This window comes from Triturus cristatus, chromosome 8, assembly GCF_964204655.1.
Source record: "Triturus cristatus chromosome 8, aTriCri1.1, whole genome shotgun sequence".
Taxonomy (NCBI): Eukaryota; Metazoa; Chordata; class Amphibia; order Caudata; family Salamandridae; genus Triturus; species Triturus cristatus.
In genome coordinates this window covers 585352937-585375242 of record NC_140591.1, presented here as the reverse complement: position 1 = coordinate 585375242, position 22306 = coordinate 585352937, and the positions used below count along the sequence as shown (strand labels likewise).

The window sequence follows — 22306 nt, the reverse complement described above, 5'->3', positions numbered from 1 at the left end:
TAAGATGAAATGCAATAAATAGTTGCATTTACTGCTTGGATCCTGGCAAGTTACCAGCACTTTTGTTTCTCGTCATAGGATGGGCATAACCAAGTCAAATGTGCATATTGTTTTTAGAACTATGTCCCTGGCACTTCATTGCATGACACCAAAATACTGTGCACTTCACTGGGGGAAACAGTACTATAGCAATGTGTCCAATTTATTTCCTTTTACGCGTTGCTCTAGTGGTCACACACAAAGAAGTTCTACCATTAATGTTGTACGAGGAGTTGTAACCTTTTCTTCTGCACTGAAAAATGCTCCAGAACTTAAGTGACAGAAATAAGGTGAACCCTCAAACGTTGACCCTTGTGTCAACTTTGACCGGTTTCTACTCCAACGGTGGCAATGCCTGGAGACAAGGTATAGCGCTGCAATTACAGTCCATGGGTCGTCATTATGCCCGATTTGGACAATGATGGAAATTCCCACAGAACCTGTTACTCAACATGACTTCACCCAGCAGTTAGATTTTGAAGCCAGTCACAGATTTTGTTAAACCAATATAGTAATTTCTGCAAGACAGAATATTATGCTGCTAAAATAGCTCTGTTGGTTCACATCCCAGTGCAAAGATCCCTGGGCAACCTTCAGTCACAGGTAGGATTCATAGCGGGTCCAGGGAGCCTTTTATTCTTCTCAAGTTGTTACACCGAGTACCACTGATTTGGGTTAGTATGAACACCTGCTATGGACAGCAGCTGGAAGCTAAAAGTCTGTGGTAAGTACCGTCAACTATAAAGGGGCTATAATTATCAGAAACATCCATGTGAAGAGAGAGCAGAGGAACGCCACCTGCAGCATTAAGCTACGCTGCACCTGTAAAGATGAAAACTCATGTAAAGATAGGATATCTAGACAGGATGTGTGTGGGTAAAATACTAGTAAAAAGCAACTGATTATCAAACAGGTTTCAAGAAAAGGGTTACATGTGAAAGTAGTGTCACCCTCATGCCGGTTTTATTTTCCAGAGGAGAGTGCAGACATCACTATGACAGCCTGTGGGTATGCACCATCAATTTTAAGAAGGATAAAGTTACGAGATAGCGAGCATCTGGCTGTCTAAAATACGAGCTGCATGTGCGGCTTTTATTTGCCCTGCAGTGCCTGACTTTGGGTCGTGCCTCCTTCAAACAGTTTTTTTTGTAGCCTTAGAATTCTCCATAGCGGGCTCTATGGGCCATAAAAGGCCCGCTCCTGCGTTAAAGGCCTGAGCCAAAGGTGAGGGTCTTTAACAAGACGTGGGACTTTAATGGCTGGTCGAGCCCGCTACCGAGGGCTCCAAGGTTATTAGAACATTCTGCCCCTAAAGGGCAGAATGTTCTAATTTGTAAAACAAAGGCCTCACGGTGCCTGAGGGGGTTAAAAACCCCTCGGGCTCCGTGAGGAATTTGTTCACAGCAACAGCTGTGAACAAGCATTGGAATGTTGATGCTCCGGGCTTCAAACCAGCCATTAGAAGCCCTGAGCACTCCATTGTCTTCAATGGAGCGCTCAACATTCCAATGCTCTCATATACATTACTAAGTCATAACCGGCAACTTTATGATACAGCTCAATGCGTAGCTGAACACATTATATTTAACCCATTTGAGTTTTCAACAGCCACCCTGCACCACTGGCACAGCTAGGAGCTGTTATCTATAAAAATACTTTTGCTGGTGGTCACAACATGTAGCTACGAAATGATAAAAGTTTGAAGCAATACATCAGGCATTCATGAGCTGATTAAGCCTACACAGATCAGATACACACCTGGTCCAGGGCTCCCTTAACTCGGGGAGTAGGGGGGGGGGGGGGGGGGGTGTTAAAGCGTGGCGAGAGATCTAAATGATCTCGATACAGACCCCAAATCTTGCTAGAATTGATAACTACTGAAAGCATCAATTAAAAAAAAAAAACACTTTTTTTGTGCAAGGTCGATAAAGGATCAGGGCCGAGACATTAAATATCACCAAGAAACAGCCTCCCTGAAATTGAGATCCAAGATCTAGGGAGTGTGCATGCATACGAACTTGGGTGGGCCATGGTTAGGAAGCTGGTCATGTAAAATCATACTGTATGAAATCAAGCATTGGAAATCCTTGGTTTATTTCCAAGTTACATCATCTGAAACAAGAAATTGCTTTACATTTTAAATAAAGGAAAGCACAATTAATTCCCCGCCCTCTTTCCACCCATAAATGCAGGTTGTTAGAATAACAGAATAGGTATGTCAATGTAATGTGGGTGGGGTAGGCATGGTCTTTAAAAGCATCATGCTGGCAGGGCATTCGAACTGCCAACATTAAAGCTTCACACTAGATGCAGCCAGGGCTTTCTGCATGCAAGAATCAAAGGGAGCTCAAAGAAAAAATGGCTCCGCTGAGTATTTCAGGTTTCCAACATCCAGTGACAAATTAGAGGCCACTAAAGTACAAGACTTTTTAGTAGCACCACTATTTTGTTAATGGTGACCCTCGATTGGTAGCTATGCTTAACGGCTTGATTACATCAATTTGAATACTCTTGTTTTTTTGCATAACTAGGATTTTAGCATCAGTCTGTTTTTCATTATAGTGAAAGCTCCCTGTGTAAACATGGGGTGTCTTCATTATCAAAAATATTTTTTGAAAAAGTGTACCAGCCCGTACTGTGGGTCAAATAGCATGTGATGTCATGTGTACCACCCCCAGAATATATGTGAAAGAGTAGCACTAGGTAGGTGAGCCCATGTATTGGCTGGCCCTCTTTTTGTTTAAGTTAAACTACTTGGGCAAGTGGGGGAGGGAGAAAATGCCCACGTAACAAAATAGATGAATTCGCATAGTAATAAACCATGGCGCCAGGGTGGCTAGAAAAGATATGGGGTAGGTTTAGGGAACTAACATGTAAAGATCAAAGCAAAAGCCGGTTGGTGGTTTAATAGAAGTGATTGCAAGTTAACTGCCACCATTAAAGCCTTCAGCAAACAGCAGTGACCTATGCTATGTGGCGATTAGCCAGGGCACTGAGTGCCTGTAAACTGTTTTTGTGGAATACCGCCTAGCAGGTTGAAAGCCCCTCTTCTTTAAAAATCGATTAATTTGAACCCACCGATACAAAATCCACACCAGTAATTCGTCCCAAAGGGAGCTCAAACATTTTATCCTATGTTCCCTTCATATTTTCTCTGAACACAAGTTCTCACAAGTAAGAACGATTAATATCAATTGTTTCATCTATCCACCTTTTCGACCATCCCTCTCAAACTTCGAGCCATCAAATGCACAAAATGAAAAATCAAGATTGTACAGTTATTTAAAAATATGTGCTGCCAAGTACCAATAAATAACAATTGCTTCGTTTTTTCTTCTTTCATAACATCTCTTGTTTTCCTTACTACTCCCAGCGGGTTTGCACAGGTTTCTTTCAGAAAGGCAGAGAAAGCCATTGAAAAGTATGAGAAGGCTATGCTAAGAGTCTTATAGACCAGTCTTCTAGGATTTCTGTAAGAGTTGCTATATAGGAACAAAACAGTAGAACTTCATAGCAGCCAATGGGAAATTTCTAGTAAGAGCAGTGCCATATAGGGAAAGATTTTGCAAATATGATGTTTGCACTTTTCTATAACCAGCCCAAAGGACTGAACGCTGTGTCTGTTAATACTAAGTACCCACAACCCCACCAACAACGAATAAGACCGTCTTAAATGATCATCTCCAGGGAACATTTGCATATCACCTTTCCCATCTTGGTTGACACGGATTAAGCCCTGGAGCTCGAGATGCATGGCCTAGACAAACAAGCCTGTGGGGTTATTCATGTGGAGACAACACTTTTGCTATATCCAGCCATCAGTAACAACATCTCCCCTTGTACGTTTGCTCTGAGTTGAAAACCAATTAAACTCACTCAAAAGCTCTTTAGGGAGGCGAAATACACTAAATAAACACACTGAAAAGTCTAGGGATTTTCGAGCACAAAGAAAATCCTTGCATGTCTGTTTGGACTTCTTGGTGGAGACAAACTTCACCTGGGGCACTATTTCTTTTCAATTGACAGACTGAGGAGGGTCATCGCAAACAGGTGCTTTAATGGCATTTTCCAAAAACCCCAAGATTAGCAAGAAAATGCAGCTCCAGAGCCGCCATTAAAGAGCGGGTTCAACCAGACAGACGAGTCTGCAATCCTCGCCTAAAGGCAGAAAATCAGATATTAGAAGCTTGCTTAAAATTGCATGCATTGTATCTTTCATTACATGGAGCCTTCCTTTTGTAGACCGCTTCATCCACCCTATTCTACTTTAAAGATTATAAATGTTTGTGTTTCCATGGGTAGCAAGCCTACAGCAACAACCCTGTGGTTTGGGTGAATTCCCCTCTACAGATTCCCAAAATAACTCCGATATCCAAATAAGAGTTTAAAAAAAAAGCTGAAACACTCCTGGAGCAAACATTGCCACACAGATTGGAACAGCCTTCAAGAAGTGCTACGGTTTCTATAAATAAGTAGGTTATTTTCTACACAAGTACAGCTTGACTATGCATGCCCGTGAACTGAAGGTGGATAGCTTGTTGGATTCCCACAGTTTCTCATTGTGCATATTAACTGGATTTACAGTTTGTCCATGCTCAGTACACTAGAAACAAAATACTTAAAAGACAGCGCTTCGAGAGGCAGATCAGGACTTTGGGCGCTTGCACTTACCAGGGTATTCCAAATGTTTACAAATAACTGAATTTTCGACAATTTGTGACTCCCAGGAAATAAACCAAACAGACATTTTTTTCTGCCAGGACGGTTTGAAGTTCCTGTCATACGAGTTCGGGGCTACAATCTGCTACTAAATACGTGGTAAACGGCTCGAGCAAAGCTACACAAAGATTCAATACTGAATTTATAGACTACCCTATCGATCAAACTGGGCACAACTCTTTATAGTGGGAAATCAGACTAGGAGAGTGAAAAAAAGAAAAAAGAAAAACAGATTAGGGATAATCTGTGGTTTGCGGATAATTGGAGCATGTGGACTCGGGGATTCATAAACTGTAGTCCCCGATTCCTCACTAGAGAAGTGTGGTATCCTGTCGAAATCACAATATCTTTGGATCTATTTTTTTTTTTTTATCTACGTCCTTTTCTGCAAAAGTTGTCAAAGTCTGGAAACTAGATAATCCAGAATGTTAATGGAAAATGCTTTATAAAAACGGACATTGACAACCATTACATCATTTCATTTCCTGACAGAGTACAGGCTGTTCCTCACAGAAGGAAGCTTTTGTAGACCCTATCCCGATGAGTGATGAAACATGATTCAGTACCACCATGTTCAACACATACGACTTGCGCCACAGAACCCTAGAGCACTTCTTTAGTAAAATGTGTGTCTTCGGAATGTACAGAGAGAATGAGGAAAGCGAAAAGAGACAGATTGTCACAAGTGGAGTTAAATTCAGACAGCTAGAGGGAGCTTATTTTGTTAATGTATACAAGTGGATTGCGAGCAAGGGAGGATTTGAATTATCTGCACTAAAATAAGAAAATATGTCTGGATTCAAAAGTATGTGAATCTCGTTCAGCAAGACAGCATTTCAACTATCTGCAGAACTCGACAGCATCCACGATCTTCACCTAGCATGCCCTCCCCTCACACTATTTTTTGGGATTACAAGTGTATTTTTTTTTTACAGTAAGGGGCTGTTAGAAGGGGGTTACAACAATGTTGTGTTCTAATGTACAATGTAATGTGAACATTTCGAGCGAAGCAGTTAGTTACCAACTTCGAGATGCTTGCCAGAGTCGTGTGCATTGAAAAATAAAGCATCTGAATTGTTTCATCTATACATCTCGCTACTTTCTAGATTGGAACATATTTCGGCGACGAGGTTCGAGCGTGGCTGTCTACATCGTAACAAACAAGTTGTCACCACTCTACAACTGTGCCCCGTTGTAATTCCATGACTTTTACACTGTCAAAGTAATGAGAATCGAAAAGTAAACCAAATCTATGCAATGTGTACACCTTGGAGAGAAAAAAAAAAAAAAAAAATTATATATATATATATATATACACATACATATATATACATACATATACACACACACACACACACACACACACACACACTACACATACCTAAATGTGGATTCAAGGTCTATATTACCTGGATTGTGCATTGGTAAGTGACCAAGAGAGACGGCAACAGTGTGAATCAGAACAACTTAGTTGTATATTTACCTTACAATTATGTCTTGCAACAACTGTAGATTGTATCTTATTGTCAAATGTGCGCCACTCTCTCTACCAATAATTATATATTTATTGTTGAGTTTTGTGCAACACTGCAAGTTGCCTTCAGCAACTTCGGCTCTCTGCCAGCTGTGTTGAATCAACCGGTGAGCCTGAAAAGATGCGTCTACTGGAGTTTCTTTAGCTTTATGTGGTGGGGTTCGGCTCCAGGACTTGGTTTGAGGGTGCACTGGAGTCTCAGACCTTGAACATTCAGAGATCTGCTCTAGATCACTTGAAAGAACACAGATTAATCTAATGGGTCTGACCTAGTTTGAAGATCTCGAGTGTGGCTGTTTTGATGTGTCAGCTTCTGCAGGTAAATAGGACCTTTTCCTTCTAAGTTTAATGCCAATGCCTTTGAAGTTTGTGCATATATTGAAATTAGTAATGTCGAGTCTTAAAGTGTATCATGTTACACAGTCGGTCATTATGAGTGGCCCTAGGCACCGAGATATGAAACTTTAACAAGCAGGATTAATATCAGCGCCCATTTTAAGGCTTGGTTACTTGCAAAGTTGGCACCAGTTCACTTCTCCAGTAATACCTCCAAAAATGTAAAGTAAATTTAGTTCCTTGAAAAAACGTTTAATATGACTTAACATTGCTTTTAGGATCATCTTCCTGGGACATTATGGAAATAAAACAAATGGCTTTTCATACTGTCAAGGTTTAACAGTCAATACCGGAAGTATGCAAGAGTCAAACGCTTCAAGAGACGCAAAACTACATGTGGTTTGTAGTTGGAACAAAAGAGGTCTGGACTGACAGTGGCAGTCTTCCACCGCCATATGGCTTGCAAAGCATGAGACGGATTCTTCACCAGCCCTAAAGAGCCACTGGAGGTCAGGCATATGGATACTTTGTACTGGGCAATCTCAGTCCGTTTATAGTAGTAGCCCATAACTCGGCCACGGTCCTGTTTGACCGCCTGAAGGCAACGTATTCAGAACATGGCTGCCCGGTCGCTGACCCACACTAGGCGTCAAGATCACATTACACAAAGCCTGTGATGCCCGCTTTGGTTGCCAGTCACCTAGAAGGTGAGATTTAGGCCTTTCACCTAGAAGGTGAGATTTAGGTCTTTGTGTAGTACATAATGCTTTTAATTATCTCCCGACCCCCATTTGTCAATGACAATTTTAACCAACAAATGCTAACCCACATCCCTAGAACAGGCTCTCAAATGTACAAGGAATTCCCAGATGTAAAGAGTGGAAGCGCAACTTCCCTGTCCAGGCCCCACCTCCATAGAAGAGAACTGCATCCATGTGGTGGGGTGGGGTCGGGTGGGAGGGTGTTTGTTTATGCTTACTTTTTGACCTTCTTAATAGGATTTTAAAAAGTTGTATTCTTATAACGCAAATTAGAGAGATGTTCTCTCGGAATGTACGCTCGATTCGATTCACCTTTGCAACAATAAAAACAGATGTAAACAAAACATAAAAAGGCTACAAACAGAAGTCCCATCAATCCCCGAGGCACCACCCTGATCTAATATCCTAGTGTTCTTTCCGCCGCTTGCGATGCTTAAACGAAAAGGCTGGTTTTGCTACTCATGTTGCACCTCAAAGGTAACCCAGTGCTACACCAATGCGATTTAACCTATGGTTCAGAACCAGAAAATCGCTCCAAAATACAAAGGGTTTGAATTGTTAATGTAATACATTTGCAAGCATTTCCCTTCAATAAAAAATTAAAATATTTATTTGTTTGAAAAATATTATCCCTATAACTTGTGTGTGGAGGCAGAGCAGTGCATGGGTTACTGTGCTATAAGAATGAGGAGCCTGCAACAAGCCACAAGGCCTTAGGCCCATTCCTGAAAGGTCAAGGGTCATCGTTGCAAGACTCAGTGGCATCACGTTCCACTGGGTATTCCAAAGGTGGCTGCAGGAAACAGGACCTGCAGGATTCCTGGTCTTGTTGTTTTCCACACCCACCTGTGTTCGGCAAACCTTTGAGGCAGTGTTTGCTCTGTGGCGTTTTCTGAGGCAGATCTGACATCTTGTGGATGGGACACACACCACCACCCCCAATACTGGCTGGAGACAACCCGGCACGGGAGAAAGGCTGATTTAGTCTGAACCTATTTGCTCTGAGGCATGGGGATGCCTCTCGCCTGGTTAAAGGAGCCTGCTTGGAGTAGTGGTAAATAGACATTCACGTTTTCTGACAAACCAGAGAGAAAAGCGCAGTGCTTCCAAAATAGCGGGTTGCACCAGATGCAGCAAGCCCAAAGTTCGGAGTACCATGTGGTTAAACTCCTATTTTAGGATTAAACAACAAACACTACGTGGTGCAGTGGACCCCACGCAACAGATATCATCAACACGGCCGTGAAGTAAGAGACAGGGATAGCTTTACAAAAAATGAAAAACAATGAAATATAAATCCATATTCCTGCCTTGACGTTATTTTTACAATCTGTGCTGGCGTCTACAAAGTTACTTTGAGTTTCTTGGACTTGAAAGGGATCCCGGCTGCACGCAATAAAGCCAGGTTTCCGTGAGCGCGGCACAGTAAATGGAAAGCCATAATGGCGTGCCCGTTTCAAAGCCGGGATATTTACCACTTTACAGCAGGGCCGACTCTATTCACAGTGCGCCGATGTGACCTTTGTTCAATTCCTATTCATATTTTACTGGGGCTGTTACAGAGATAACCGGCTCATTTATCAAAATGAAATTTCCATAGTAACATATAGCCTCGAGATATTCTGTTGCTTTACACAAATCCAACAATCCATTCAAACTGCCGAATGCACGGCCCGGTCTCCATGGCGACGGGGCAGCGCACGGTTAGATCATTGCTTATGTTAGCTAAGTTTTGTTGTGTCTTTCTTTGAAGCCCGGGCGAGATAGTGCCGTGCAGGGCGCACAACACGGCTCGGCCTTTGCCGCTACAACTGCCGCCTGTTTACACCTGCAACGTGTAGGCCTTTGGAAATGAGGGTATGAAAGACGGGCACCGTCGGCTACACTTTCCCCAAAACGGGGTTTGCTGTGCTGCAGAATAAAGGGGACAACCTCCCCGATTCCCAGGGGCCCGTCTTTTTTAGCGGATAAATTGCATAGCATGATTTCCTCAAAGTGCATTCCTTCCATGCTTTTACACTCGCATATTTTCTAAAAGAGTCGGCATGCCCTGCACGTAAGGAGCAGTGGAAAACAATCCATTGTACAATTTACTGGCGATTATAAACACACACCTGCCTCAGCACACTCTGAGGTGTGTATATATAAAAAATATATATATATATACATACAAATATATATATACACACACACACACACACACACACATACACTCACACATACATTTCAATTACATTAGCCATCACACGACTTAAGGGCCCCCCAAGGTGAGTGCATACAAGGAATCTAATGGATATTACCCAGCACTGTTCACGGTCTCAAAGGGGCGTAATGAAATTAGCACAAATGCGTGCGCTCCGCCACCGCACATCATCTCCAGGTCCTTTGAAAGCAAACCATTGAGTGTCAAAGCCAAGAAGTCTGGCTTACATCTCAAAGTGCCTCTTTTTTGAATGATGCGTGGGAGGTATATTGTGAAATACCCTCCAAAACGCTCACCTGTTGACACCATATACTCCGCCGCTGCAATAGCAAAGCGGCTTGAAACACACAGCACAGACTGGAAGTACATATAATGTAGCAGCAAAGCAGACAGCGGATATTCGCAGACTACCATTAGGGATCACACTGTACAGCAGGGAGGGAAGCAGCCATTTTGAACAGTTGGCTTCTCTTTCTCAGTGGCCAAAGCATTTCTTTAACTTTCACAGCTGGACAACCATAATAATTTTTAGTATTGGCACAATACTATATTATTGCGCAACACACACTTCTACATATCACGCATAGGAGTTCTGTGCACGGCTTACGCCGGTTTAGAAGAAGCTGGGCTGCAGAGCAGTTAGGGTGGGGTCACCAAGCTGATGCTTTCCCTGGAGATGGAGGTAGGGCATTCACGGCCCATACTGAGCCCTCCACTGCCACAGTTACACCCAAACCACCATTCCTGTCAGCCAACTGGAGCCACAGGTTGCGGAACAGTAAACCGCAGCTGCAGTGCACTTCAGCTCTCACCGCAGCTACTGCTCCCTAGAACAATGCACTGCTTTTGGAAGTGTATGGACTGCCTCTTCACTGCACTGGAAGCATTCTTTAAGCAAGTGGACTGAAACACCCAAGAGCAAATAGCTAACAGTTAGAGAAATACTGCACTAGCCTGATCCAAAATGTAAAGGACACTTCCTCAAAGTAACAACAGACGAAGGCTGACAAAACAAGCCAATAGCTGTTTGGGCTGACATGAAAAACCTTTATATATGTTGAGTGGTTTGCAAGAGTTTTGGAAATCAACCATAGCTTTTCATAGTTGGGCCTCAATAGTGTTGTGGAGGCTGCAGCAATAGGGCATGTACGAAGAGTTACAGAGTGGATTCCAAGTAATAGGATAGGTTGTTCCACTCCAAACATTCAAAAGGATGATGCACATTATGGGCTCTTGTTACAGGCAAATATACTTTTGAAAATTCGGACCGCGGCATAATATGCTCCAGTACTAAGGGAGAATCACAACTGGTTTGCTTTTCTATAGATTCTCTGTAAGTATCATTAAGCGGACGGGTCAATAGGAAAAATATTTTTTTTAAGATTGCTTGTGACATTGGCCAGTTTTCCAAATCTGCGCAGAATAGTAAAAAAAAAAAAATTTTTTAATTAAAATAAAATGCAAATAGCACACCTGAAGACAATGCCATGAACTGTAAGTAGGAACTCTCAACAGTGTGGATGGCCGAAGACCCAGTCCTTTACACACCACTCATATTACACTGCACTCATACGGCACATGCCATGTGGGCACTGAGGGCAGCAGCTAGAGGATTTCCTCACAAAATCCAGGAAACTTTTAAAAATAAAAAAAAAGGCTGCCGTTCTAAATTCTACTGTTCTAGCCAACAGCCAGCTCAATTTTCAAAATAATATCCACAACACATTACTTCTCTTTGCGTCTATAGATCAACTAAGGTGTAGAAATGCTTCGAGTGTTTTTAAATGTGATGCAGTTTTGTACTTAACTTTTTAGGGCAGCTTTGGAGTATTCTGCATTCTATAAGTGCTAAAACTGGAACTGAAAAGCAAGTTTTAAATGTGTTTTTAATGTATGGAATCCTTGATCAATGGTCGCAAAACTTAACATGTGCATCAATATGTAATTTTCTGGAGGCTATGTGAAGGTTGGCAGAGTTCGGGGAGAAAAAAAAAAAAAAGCAGTACATCCATATAAAAAAAATGTCATTTCTGAAAAACTATTTAAAGGGCACCTTTTTGGTTTCTGCTCCAATGCGCTGTGTCCCTTTCGGCTGGTTCAAGAAAAAACAAGTCCTGTCCTAATTAAGCTAGCACACTTGTTTGAGGTCCTTCTTAGGCACAGCAAGTCATGTATACACATACACAACACCCACCCACTCTCCCTTTTCCACTGCAGTACATATAGGCTTCAAACATGGGGCAGTGCAAATATAAAATACCAATGGAAATCCTAGGTGCCAAACTGAATAACTGAAAACGACAAACAAAGACAAAAAAAAAGAAAATATATTTTGATACATTAAAAGGAAATCCACTAAATAATTAGTGCATGTCACACCTAAAAAGGTTAACCTGTTTTACATGGTATATAGAGTGGAAAAAATAGAATTCTGTGGGCTGTAGTTTAACCTGGACTTTCTGAAACTCTGTTTTGTTTCAATACTATCTGAGCATGGAGGAGGGGGGCCATTGTTGGAGGAGGGCAGCCAACCTTCCCAGGTAAAGCCTCGACAAACCGATACTCTCTCTGCACACAATAGTTCCTCAGCTTTGGCTTACTATCCAAACAGCATTAGTGCCTCAATAGCCCAGCAGAAACAACATGTCAGTGCTGCAGTGGTAATAACACATGCTGTGTGTACAACACCATCTCCAGAAATCAACCACCCTCACTCTGCCTTAACAGTTCTGAAGCCCCACAAAGCAACGCCAAACAGAAATGTCCTCAAGATAAATGAGAGGGATTACTCTCCAGTGCAAAGTGCCCAGGTGATTTAACGAAACTGTCACCAGCTACAAAGCCCATTCTGCGAAATTAGGCCATTAATGATCAGTCGGAAAAGGGGAAACACGAAGATAAAAGAACAGCTCCAACCATAGAAGCGCAGCTTCATCCCTGGTGATATTTAAAGAACTCCAGGAGGGAGCCAATGAAAAGTACATACCAGTGTGTGTTCTCAGGTGAGCTTTTAAGTGAGATGACTTTGTGTAGACTTTTGTGCATCCTGAAAACAAAGAAGGGAAAGAAAATTAGAAACATGAAAAAAGGGGTGAAAAGCACACGGAGGACTAACAAACAAAAGAACACGTTCGCCAACTTTTAAGAATATGCTGAATTACAGTCGATTAGGTCATGTCAAGATTTTCCAGAAGTTTATTCCTACAAGCTTACAGCCTCACACCTCAAAAAACACGTTAACCAACGTTTAAGAAAATGCTCTGTTGCAGTTAATGAGATCATACCAAGATTATTCAGAAGTTTCATTCTACAAACGTATCGATGAATTCTAAAAGTAGCTCTCACATGATTCTCCTGTAATTAATATTCCTGGTCACTCATTTGCCCTACACAGTCCAATATTTTTTGGGTTGAGAAAACCCACAAACTTCCACTTACAGGCCCAACATGCAAAACCAAAACACCGAAGGTCACAGTGGTTATACTATAGGGTTTGCCATTAAACCGGCAAATGCGAGGACCAGGATTTGATCTAAGATTTAGAACCGTCAACCAGCTGCTTTACAGTGTAGGCAACAAAGAACTATAACAAACAAGGATGGTATTTGTTTGCAGGAACTAGTTACTTTAAAAGAAGTTGGGAAGCATCAAAATTATTTTAATGCTGGGTGAGTGGACACCACTCAAATAAATAAAGAAAAGAGAAAAAAAATAAAAAGACTGCAAACTCACAGAAGGTGCTGATTATTCAAGTACAGAAAAGAACATACAAATATTTCCTAATGTGGTGGGTCCAACAACAGGTGTTCCAAAAAAAAAAAAAATACTAGCCATTTGCACCTGCTCATAATTTGTGTGTACAGAAAGGAGATGGTCCTTACCCTAGGGCACAAACTGTGGTATGTAAGCCGCTGTCTCCATTAGGTTCCCACCACAAAACATTAGCCTTAATTAAGCTATGCTGCCTAAGAGACGGATAGTGACATTTACTGCTGTATCTAACAACTGTACATGGGTCTTGAGTAGCTGTTGCTAGAACCAGTTACGCTTCACATTGTTTTGTGTACACAAACTACAAAATGTGATGCAATCAAGATAGTGCATGACAAATCTGGTGAGTGGGAGTGAGGCTTGTAGTTTTCTTCACAACTGTATAAGCCAATGTTGAATTATGCAGCACACATCACTATAAACGTCATTGTGAGCTTCTAACATCAAAATTATCCTTCTGCATTTTAAGTAGGTACAGAACTCTTCTAGGTACTCTTGTATGCCTTTCTGAATCGGCCCTCAAAAATGGGAATAAAACTGGAATACTCATACACAGTTAGTACAAATCGGAAGGACGTTGCCCTCTTTGCAGGTTTACAGCTAGTGAGATGGAAGTTTAGGGCAGTTCACAGGGATATAAAGAGTACTCCTGTGATACTAGCCCCCGTATTTGTAAATGCTTTTGTCAATCGATTTTCATGTGAGCTAGTCAGTATAACCTATCAACACACAGATAGCCCCCATATTCAGATCCATTACATGCCGATAGTATCATGAGGATTTGTGACAACTAAAAAGCTGGTCTGGATTTGTATTGAGGTGGTCAGTGGTATTCTAGTGACACTAGTCAAAATACAGAATTGTGCCCATCAAAACCATAATTGCCCGAAACACCATTATTGTGGTACTTCTCTTCTCTCCTTCCTTCCTTTGCAGGCCTAGTCTTGGACACATATTGCTAGATTTATTTGTCACCGACTTGCCCCAAGCATTTCAGGCCTAAAAATCATCACTGCAGCACCACAATCTCACCTGGATAGTCGCAGTAATGTATCCGTCTCTTTTCTAGGTCGGGGTTGCTCCGCCGGTTGTACTTGATAGGCTGCATCGGTTGGGAAGGAACAGACAAGGCCGCTGGTAACGAGGGATTGTGAATGGCCATCTTAGATGCAATGGTAGCCGCATAGGATGGGGGTGGATTTAAGTTCTGCAAGAGCTCAGCTTGTCTTTCTGGGCTGCCAGGCTCAGAGCTAGGGGGTGAAGGAGGGAAATAGGTGCCCTCCTGCTGCGGCTGCTGGAGGAATTGGGTGGACATAGTGTACGGACAGGGAGGCATTCCCTGGAAATGTTTCATTGCAGGTTGCTGTGGGACTGGCGGGCTGAGCGTGTTGCTGTACTCTGCCATGGAGGCAGACATGGTTACATTGTTAAGAGTGTTCATTGCGGCAGCTTGAGAGACCGGGTTGGACATGTCCATGTCAGGGGAGCTCAGGAGCTGATAGAGCTGGCCCTGCTGACCATTCATGGGGAGGTGAAGCTCCGGGGAGGGGAGCTCCTGCTTGATAAACACGCTGTTGACATCAACATTCTGGTGGGGGCTAAATATACTAGTGAACTCTGGCAGCGCCTGGGTGGGGACTGTGTCATTCTGCTGGCTGAAAATGACATCCGGTTCCGTCTTGATATGGGTCACTGGAGGCCTCTGTGGTTTGTAGAGGCCAGTTCTCAAGTGGGTGATGTCAGGTAGGAAGACATTCATGTTGATGCTGTAAGGTAGTCCATCGCCGTCGCCGAAGAACTGGTCTATGCCTGAGGCACTGTCCCGTCGATACTTCTTCTGTTCCAACATTACCGGTGTCGGGGGAGGGTGGGGTAACAAATACTTCTCCATTTCACATCGGGTCTGAATAGCAAGGAGAGAGAAGCAGGCATTTTTGTTCGATTACAACTGGAAGACAGTCATTACGACAACAAAACAGATTTTATCCCCAGCATAACGCTGGCAGAGAAACTTGAACGTCCCAAACACAACCAGAAAAAATACAAGGTTTCATCAATTTCACACATGTGAAAAGCAAGTTGGTTTATCAAATCTGGCCTGATCCATATGAGTAGGTGAGTGTCACTCACTGGCAAAAACCAAACGCTTAGACAGAAACAGGCCTTCAGCGTACTAACACACAAACGTGTTCCTTCAGTGTGCCCCAATCACACCGTCTTAACTACTTAAATACACTTGCATACAAACAGCAATGCAAATAACTATCAAACTGCTGCTAATTATCAAGATTGGCTCACAGAGGACGTCGGTCAACTTATATTCAGCCTTTGTTACTGTACCTGAAAGGGAATTATTTTAACAAACTTTACCATGGAAAACACCTCTGAAGATTGAATTTGGCAGCATTGTATTCTACCAAGTCTAGCATACATAGATGTATGTTGATCTCCACTTTGTATCCTTTAAATGTGCAAACCAGGGGTCTCCAACCTTTCCAATAACAAGAGCAACTCATGATTGCAGAAAAGTGCCCTGAGCTACCAACGACTTTAACAATTGTTGAAGTAGTGAGCATGTCAGAGACAGGCACAATAGTGGCCACACCTTGCAGAATTACTAGTAGTTGCCACCAGATGTATGTCACAATATTGACTGATACAAAATCATGAAGGAATATATATGGGAAAGTATTGATTTACTGTTCTAAACTCTACATCTACCTACCTTGAAGATATACACGTTCAAGAGAGATGTGGAATTAAGAACGTAAAAAAAAAAAAACTACTTACCTTCAACACACTGTGGTCTACTATATTCTGGATTCAATATTTTAGTTGGATGAGAATCAAAATCTGATACCATAGAACAAGACCCACCCTGATGCATAAGACAATTACTAATAGAGTCAGGAAAAGCTTTATCAGAATAAAATGCCTCTACATGACTAATGACATATACATAAGAGGAGTAAGTGCCCACAGACACAAAGGAAATGCTAAAAGCTATATATCACCACAACTCTCATTTGCAGGGCAGTTTAAATAGGTTTTGGATTTTCAATCCTTTAGTTCACAAACATCGATCAGTTTCTCAAAATGTATAGTTTTCTGTCAGATTTCCATTTTGGGTTAACATTCACAAAGTAAAAGTTACTTTTTCTTGCAAAGTGATCTTCAATATGACTAGAGAAGACCCTCTGATTAAGTACTGAGCCAGGTTGCACTTCGGGAGCTACTTCTAGGGTACTGGCGTGAACTACCAGTAGCGCCTGAGCTACCAGCTGGAGAAACCTGGTGTAAACACTAGTTAGCGCAAGGCACCGCCTCCATGAATTCTCCCCGTTGAGAAATGCCTCTGTTGCCGTCGACATGCTTTTCTGCTGTAGTAGCAAAAGTGGGAAAGATAGCTGTCTGCAAATACAGAAAGAACGGAAAAAAACATTTAACTAAACAAAAGAGTGGAGCTCCTGATTAGCTTTGGGGACTTCCAAACTAGCTACTACAAGAGCTATTTACAAAGGCTCTCTGGAATATGTAAATAAGTACTCCTATGGCACTCGCCTTTGGAATTATCCCGAACACGTGAGAAATGGGAATAGTCATATACAATTAGTACACATAGAAAGGACTGTGCTCTGTTTGCACTTTAACTAATATGGAAGTGGGTGTTTCGGCCGTTTCACATTCACAATACTGCACTCAAATTATTTTGTGAATTGGCACCTGCATGTGACGATTTTTTTTTTTTTTTATATCAGCGGTGTGGCTGGTAGTGTGTGAACTTTGTCCACTTAAAAGCCTTTGAGAAGTCTAGGCATGGACGTTGCAAACGGCAGTATGGAGAGTATAAAGCAATTAGTTACTCTCTCTCTCAACACTAGAACTTTTCGTGGCATAATTTCTATGAATGACGGAGGCGAAGGCCTAACGGCTAGAGCTGCCGACTTTGGCCCCTGGGGACAAGGTTGAAGAGTTCCGGTATCTGCTCAGCATCCTGAGATTCTGGGGGGGGGGGATGACAATTTCACAGAGGCTGATCAAATAAATAAAAAGTTTTTTTTTTTTTAAATGGACTGTCTTTTTGGAATCTGGTGCTCACGTAAAGCATATAAGGCTTAGCTCGTGCTATACAAAACTGCAAAAAAACGAATTTCATCTACAACGGTATGACACGTATGGAATTTAAAACTAGCAACCAAACAAAGGGTACGTGTTGCAATAATACACACATGGCTTTGCAAGACCGTTTGCTGTTTTCCCCTTTAAAATCGTGTTATCGTGGCGCTAGGCGTGGAAGGGGCCACTACACCTAAATTATTGCCGGAGTGGTAGGGGCCACTACACCTAAATTATTGCCGTCTTTAACTACCCAACTAAGTGGCAGGAGGAGGCATACTGTCAGTGTGCACGAGGGCCAGTGGCACGCTTGCTACGTCACTGTGCGTCCTGGGGTCCAGCTGACGGTACGTCCCTTACCAGCTACCACCAAGTGAGGGGTGCTGCATAGTGGCGCTTTCTTTCACCCGGCGGCACATGCTTAGCAGCCCCTTGCAAACAAAGTCCTGCAGGCTCCGACTGACAGAAGCTAGTGGGAGGCTGAGGGCGGGTGCAGTCAACGGCAAAGCATTTATCGTCTACTCTCCAGTGGGCACGCGCTACATTCCCCCTGGCAATGTAAAAAGGCCGCCGACACCACCCACGAAACACTGGTCAGCTGACCTGACGCTTGTTCTTCAGAAAAGAAGGGTCCTAACACGCCTTGCAGGTTGGTATACATTTAACATTTACAAGCCACCTGAGGTGGTTGTCCCAATATCGGAGCACTCACCCCACGCGTCGCGTGCCTGGCAGACGCGGAGTGTGCTGGTGGCAGAGGCAGAGGGCCGCTTCAGCTCGAGCAATGCGCTGCCCAGAATACCATTCTTTTAAAAAGCCTCGGTTACCTGTTGGGAGGTGGCGCGGGTGAGGTGTCCTAGGGCAAGGTCTCCAGCAAGCAGAAGTGCAAAAATGAGCAGGCTCCTTTGTCAGAAAATTAGATATCAGGGCTAACCTCCACCCAAAGATTACAATTTACTCCTGTATATCTGACGGCATTTTTTTTATTTTTTTCAAGATACTGAGTAATATTTAACATGTCCACTTTGTCAGTTTGTTCTATATATACATACATACATACACACACTCACACTGTTTCGGCAACAGGCCATGTTGCCATAACTAAAAATAAGGATTAAATGAGCACCAGTTGATATAAAAGCATGAAGTGGAAAGTTCAGGCTGTGGTTGGGTGTTTGCTGGTTTTAGCTCCTCCAGCTGTTGTGTGTGCCTGTGGCTCTCTGGGCCCCGCTGAAAGTCCCGGCTAGGCCTTTTCTGGGCTGCATGACTGCTGTGCGTGGGTGAGAGCTGCGGCGGCCAGTTGCTCGGTAATTCTGTCGGGCACGTTGTGCAGACCAGCTGCAGCTTTCAACACTGCCCAAGCGCAATACAGCAGCAGACAGGCAGACACAGCACAACGAAGGCAGCGGGAGTATCGCAAAAAGCCTCAGCCTACAAAATATCACACGAATTCAACAGTACTGCCAAGTCAGCACAAACGAATCCCCAATACTACGAATATATATCGCAGACATACACATACCACTACATAAGGCACCAGCATAGATAGAGCACTACTAAATCAACAGAACTCCCAGCAAAGTCCCAACCAAACACCACCGTGAAATAAACAACACTGCTGAATATCGCCAATATATCACCACACCCACACGACAGGGCAAGTACTGAGCAACGCAGCTCAGTGGGGTTTCCAATCCCACAACAATACGGCAGCGGCACTGAAAATTAAGTACAGAGGTGCTTTCTGTTAGTTTTGCTTTGACTGCTCCGGGAAGGGCGCTTGTGCAGCTAGGAGCTTTGAGTTTGTTATGGGCGTGGTTGGTTATCGGAGTAGTGGCTGCGGCATGTACACAGTGTGCATTGATACTATCAACTCTCCCCTGCCAGAAGGCACGGACAGAAGTTAGAGGCCACACAAATAAGTCAGCGTGGAATATATAAGCGCTACATTATCACAGACTGTAAATGTCCCTCCCATGGGGAGTCGACCGATCAAAGCTGCTCCGAGGCAGGACGCGTTGCCACGCTCCTCAAAATTAGTCTGAATTTGCAGTTCAAGATGAACCAGCCTTTGACAGCCAGTGCTTGGGGAAGCAGTTTAAGAGTGCAGGTACTAGTACCCGTTTGCTACTGTTCAGAGCTATGTGTATTTGGGATGCGGAGAGTTGGTGTTGGTCACCTATGTGCAAGCACTGTATCTGGGGAGGGCTGGGAACTGCACACACCTGGAACACCAGTATCCCAACTGTGAGCGGGAGTGGCACTGCTGGAGGGGGGAGGAGAGGCCGTGCCAGGCGGGTGGGTGGGCAGGGAAGTATCCTGGATTCACTATTCTAATCTAATCTAAAGGGGAGAGTGGGATGATTGGCGGATTTTTGACACGAAGGTCCTTGACTACCGTAATGAAGTTCTTTTCTAATTTGCCCCTCAACAACTTGGCCATCTCCGCTCGCGGACTTGCCATCCGCAGACACTTTTAAGACTCGACTAAAGAAATGAATCAGCGCTGCCCCGCGCCTCCACGGTAAAGCTGCGTGCCACCTACCTGCACCATGTCCTCCGGCAGGAGACGGTCGCCTCCAGAGGTCTTCAGAGAGTCCTCTCCATAGAGACCCGGGCCGCCCCCGCGGGCACCAGGCTGCACTGGTTTGAGCTGGGCGAAGACGGGAGGCTCCTCCTGCTGCATTCCCGGGTAGAGACGCTGCGGGCCCAGCCGGGAGGACATGCTAAGCACGGCGCTAGTGGCCATGGGAAGTGCAGGCTGTGCGCGCTGCAGGACGGGGTGTGGTGCAGGCTGCTGCTCGTGCGCTCCCGCTCCGTACCTGTGATCCTGTGAGTGTCTCCTGCCTGGGCCGAGCTGCCTCCGCCTAACTCCCCGGCCATCGCGGGCGTGGTCGCAGCAGGCGTTGAGTGACGGGTATTACCGCCAATGGATGCCACGGAGAGTGGGCGGAGGGGAGGTGGATCCAGGAGGAGGCGGATGGCCACGCCCCCAGCCCCACCCGGCTCGCTGCGAGCTGCGCTTAAGAGCGCGGAGGAGGCGGGTAAAATTGTCCTGGGACCTGGGGCTCCGGGACCTGCACCTGCGTGAAAGTCAGTGCGGGACTCTTCAGGTCTGCTCCCAGGCCATCAGATTTTTAAAGTGACAGTTTTTGCTGTAGCAATTTGACCGGTTTAATGATCCAACCTTAGAAAATAAATAACTTAAAGCCTCGGCTGAGGGGGCGCGTTCTTTACAATAACCACAGTGTGGTTATTACAACACCGATGAATGCCAGTCGTCATACTCCTACACCTGAAGCATATCTGCTACCCGCGGTATGACCTGCCTCTAATACTCTTCTGTTATGGTTGCCGTCTTTTTGTTTGCATGGTTTAATATAACTTCTTTCTTTTTCTGACTGCTCATACATCCTCCTTTACTCTTTTCTTTCTACATATCCCCATTTCCTTTTTAATTCCTTTCATTTACGCGTCCCTCCATTATTCATTCGTCCCTTCACTTATTTGTGTTTTTCACTTTTTTGTTTTCGCCAGCTTTTTAATAGTCTTCTCTTTCCATCTTTCACTCTTTCTATTGGCATTTTTTCTAAGCCGTTGACTTTAGTTTCTGTGTACGTATTCTTATTCGACCAAATTGTACATTTGCGAAAAAAAAACGCGACTTCTTTCCATTATGTGTAAATGGAACACTGCCATTAGCAAGGCAGCCACCTAAACAATACTACCAAAGTCACTTTTAACAGCCTGGGCAATAAATGGGACAGTACGAAGACTTGAGATCTGCTATGTATATGCCCCGTGCTTTCAAAGACCATTTTGAAGTGCTGGTACTCACTATCCACAATACATTTACTTCTGAAAAGTGCCGATACTCTCCATTAAATGTATTGTAGCAGTTGTGAGAAGTGCAGGTACTCACCATTTGTAATAAAGAAGTGCAGGTACTGAGTACCTGACAGTACCAGCCCATTTAAAGCATATACATTTCTATTGTGTAGTGCAGGTGTTACGCTTCACACCTGTTACATCCGTAAAATGTAATTGTCACGAACTAATCCATCTTTCATAGTGCAAAAAAAGATGCACTTTTGTGCGGTAGGCAACATATCTCTCAAACAACTCAGCTTAGTTCGAAAAAGGCTTTATTAGAATTTCTCCTAGGCATAAAACCAAAAATGTTAATTTCTACAAGAAATATATATTCAGTACAAGCAATAAAAACCCAGATGCTACCCAACTCATATACATATTCAGCATACACAGGCATCCCATATCTCATTTCATGACTCACAATTTTAATCATTTTGTTGGAAAGGTAACAATTTGCTGTTAGGCCCACATTCTGAGGTCCTATTCATAGACACATCAGATGTATCCCGCACTGTAACTCTGTTTGGCATGAATCAAAGTCTTTTAGATATAATTTGCCACCGTGAGCTGTTATAATGTACAGTCTCTTTTTGTGCCTCTGTATCTGGCAGAACCGATGCATCTTAGGAATATAGAGTATTGTGGTCATTCCCCAAACCCCGTGTTTCTGTGTCACTTGCGCTTAGCCTGCTGCCTAGCGGGGTCATTTTGGTGGTGATCTCCATTCAACTAAACACACCTGCAATTGAACTAGTCTCATGGTGAGTACCGTCATTCCTAACAGATTGGCATTAAGGATAGGATTCAAACCCACAAGTGCAAAGTGTAATGTATTACTCTCCTCACCCATTACCAATTGAGTTTAGTTCAAAAGTTTATTGTTGATTAATTAAAACCATTAAAATAAAATTGCAAAACATGTAATTTGAAAAACACAACATAAAAAACATTATC

At 43.4% G+C, this 22306-nt stretch overlaps 1 protein-coding gene across 1 annotated transcript in view; it reads right to left on the bottom strand.

The window, feature by feature from the left end:
- Positions 1-20632, bottom strand: part of KLF5 (KLF transcription factor 5) — a 36435-nt gene extending 15803 nt beyond the window's left edge. Inside the window, exons 1-3 of the mRNA XM_085622004.1 lie at positions 20025-20632; positions 14396-15266; positions 12579-12638 (exon numbers count right to left, since the gene is read on the bottom strand). Of these exons, the coding sequence (XP_085478130.1) occupies positions 12579-12638; positions 14396-15266; positions 20025-20228 (1135 nt within the window). The 5' untranslated portion in view covers positions 20229-20632. The remainder of the gene's footprint in view (positions 1-12578; positions 12639-14395; positions 15267-20024) is intronic.
- Positions 20633-22306: the final 1674 nt, after the last annotated feature.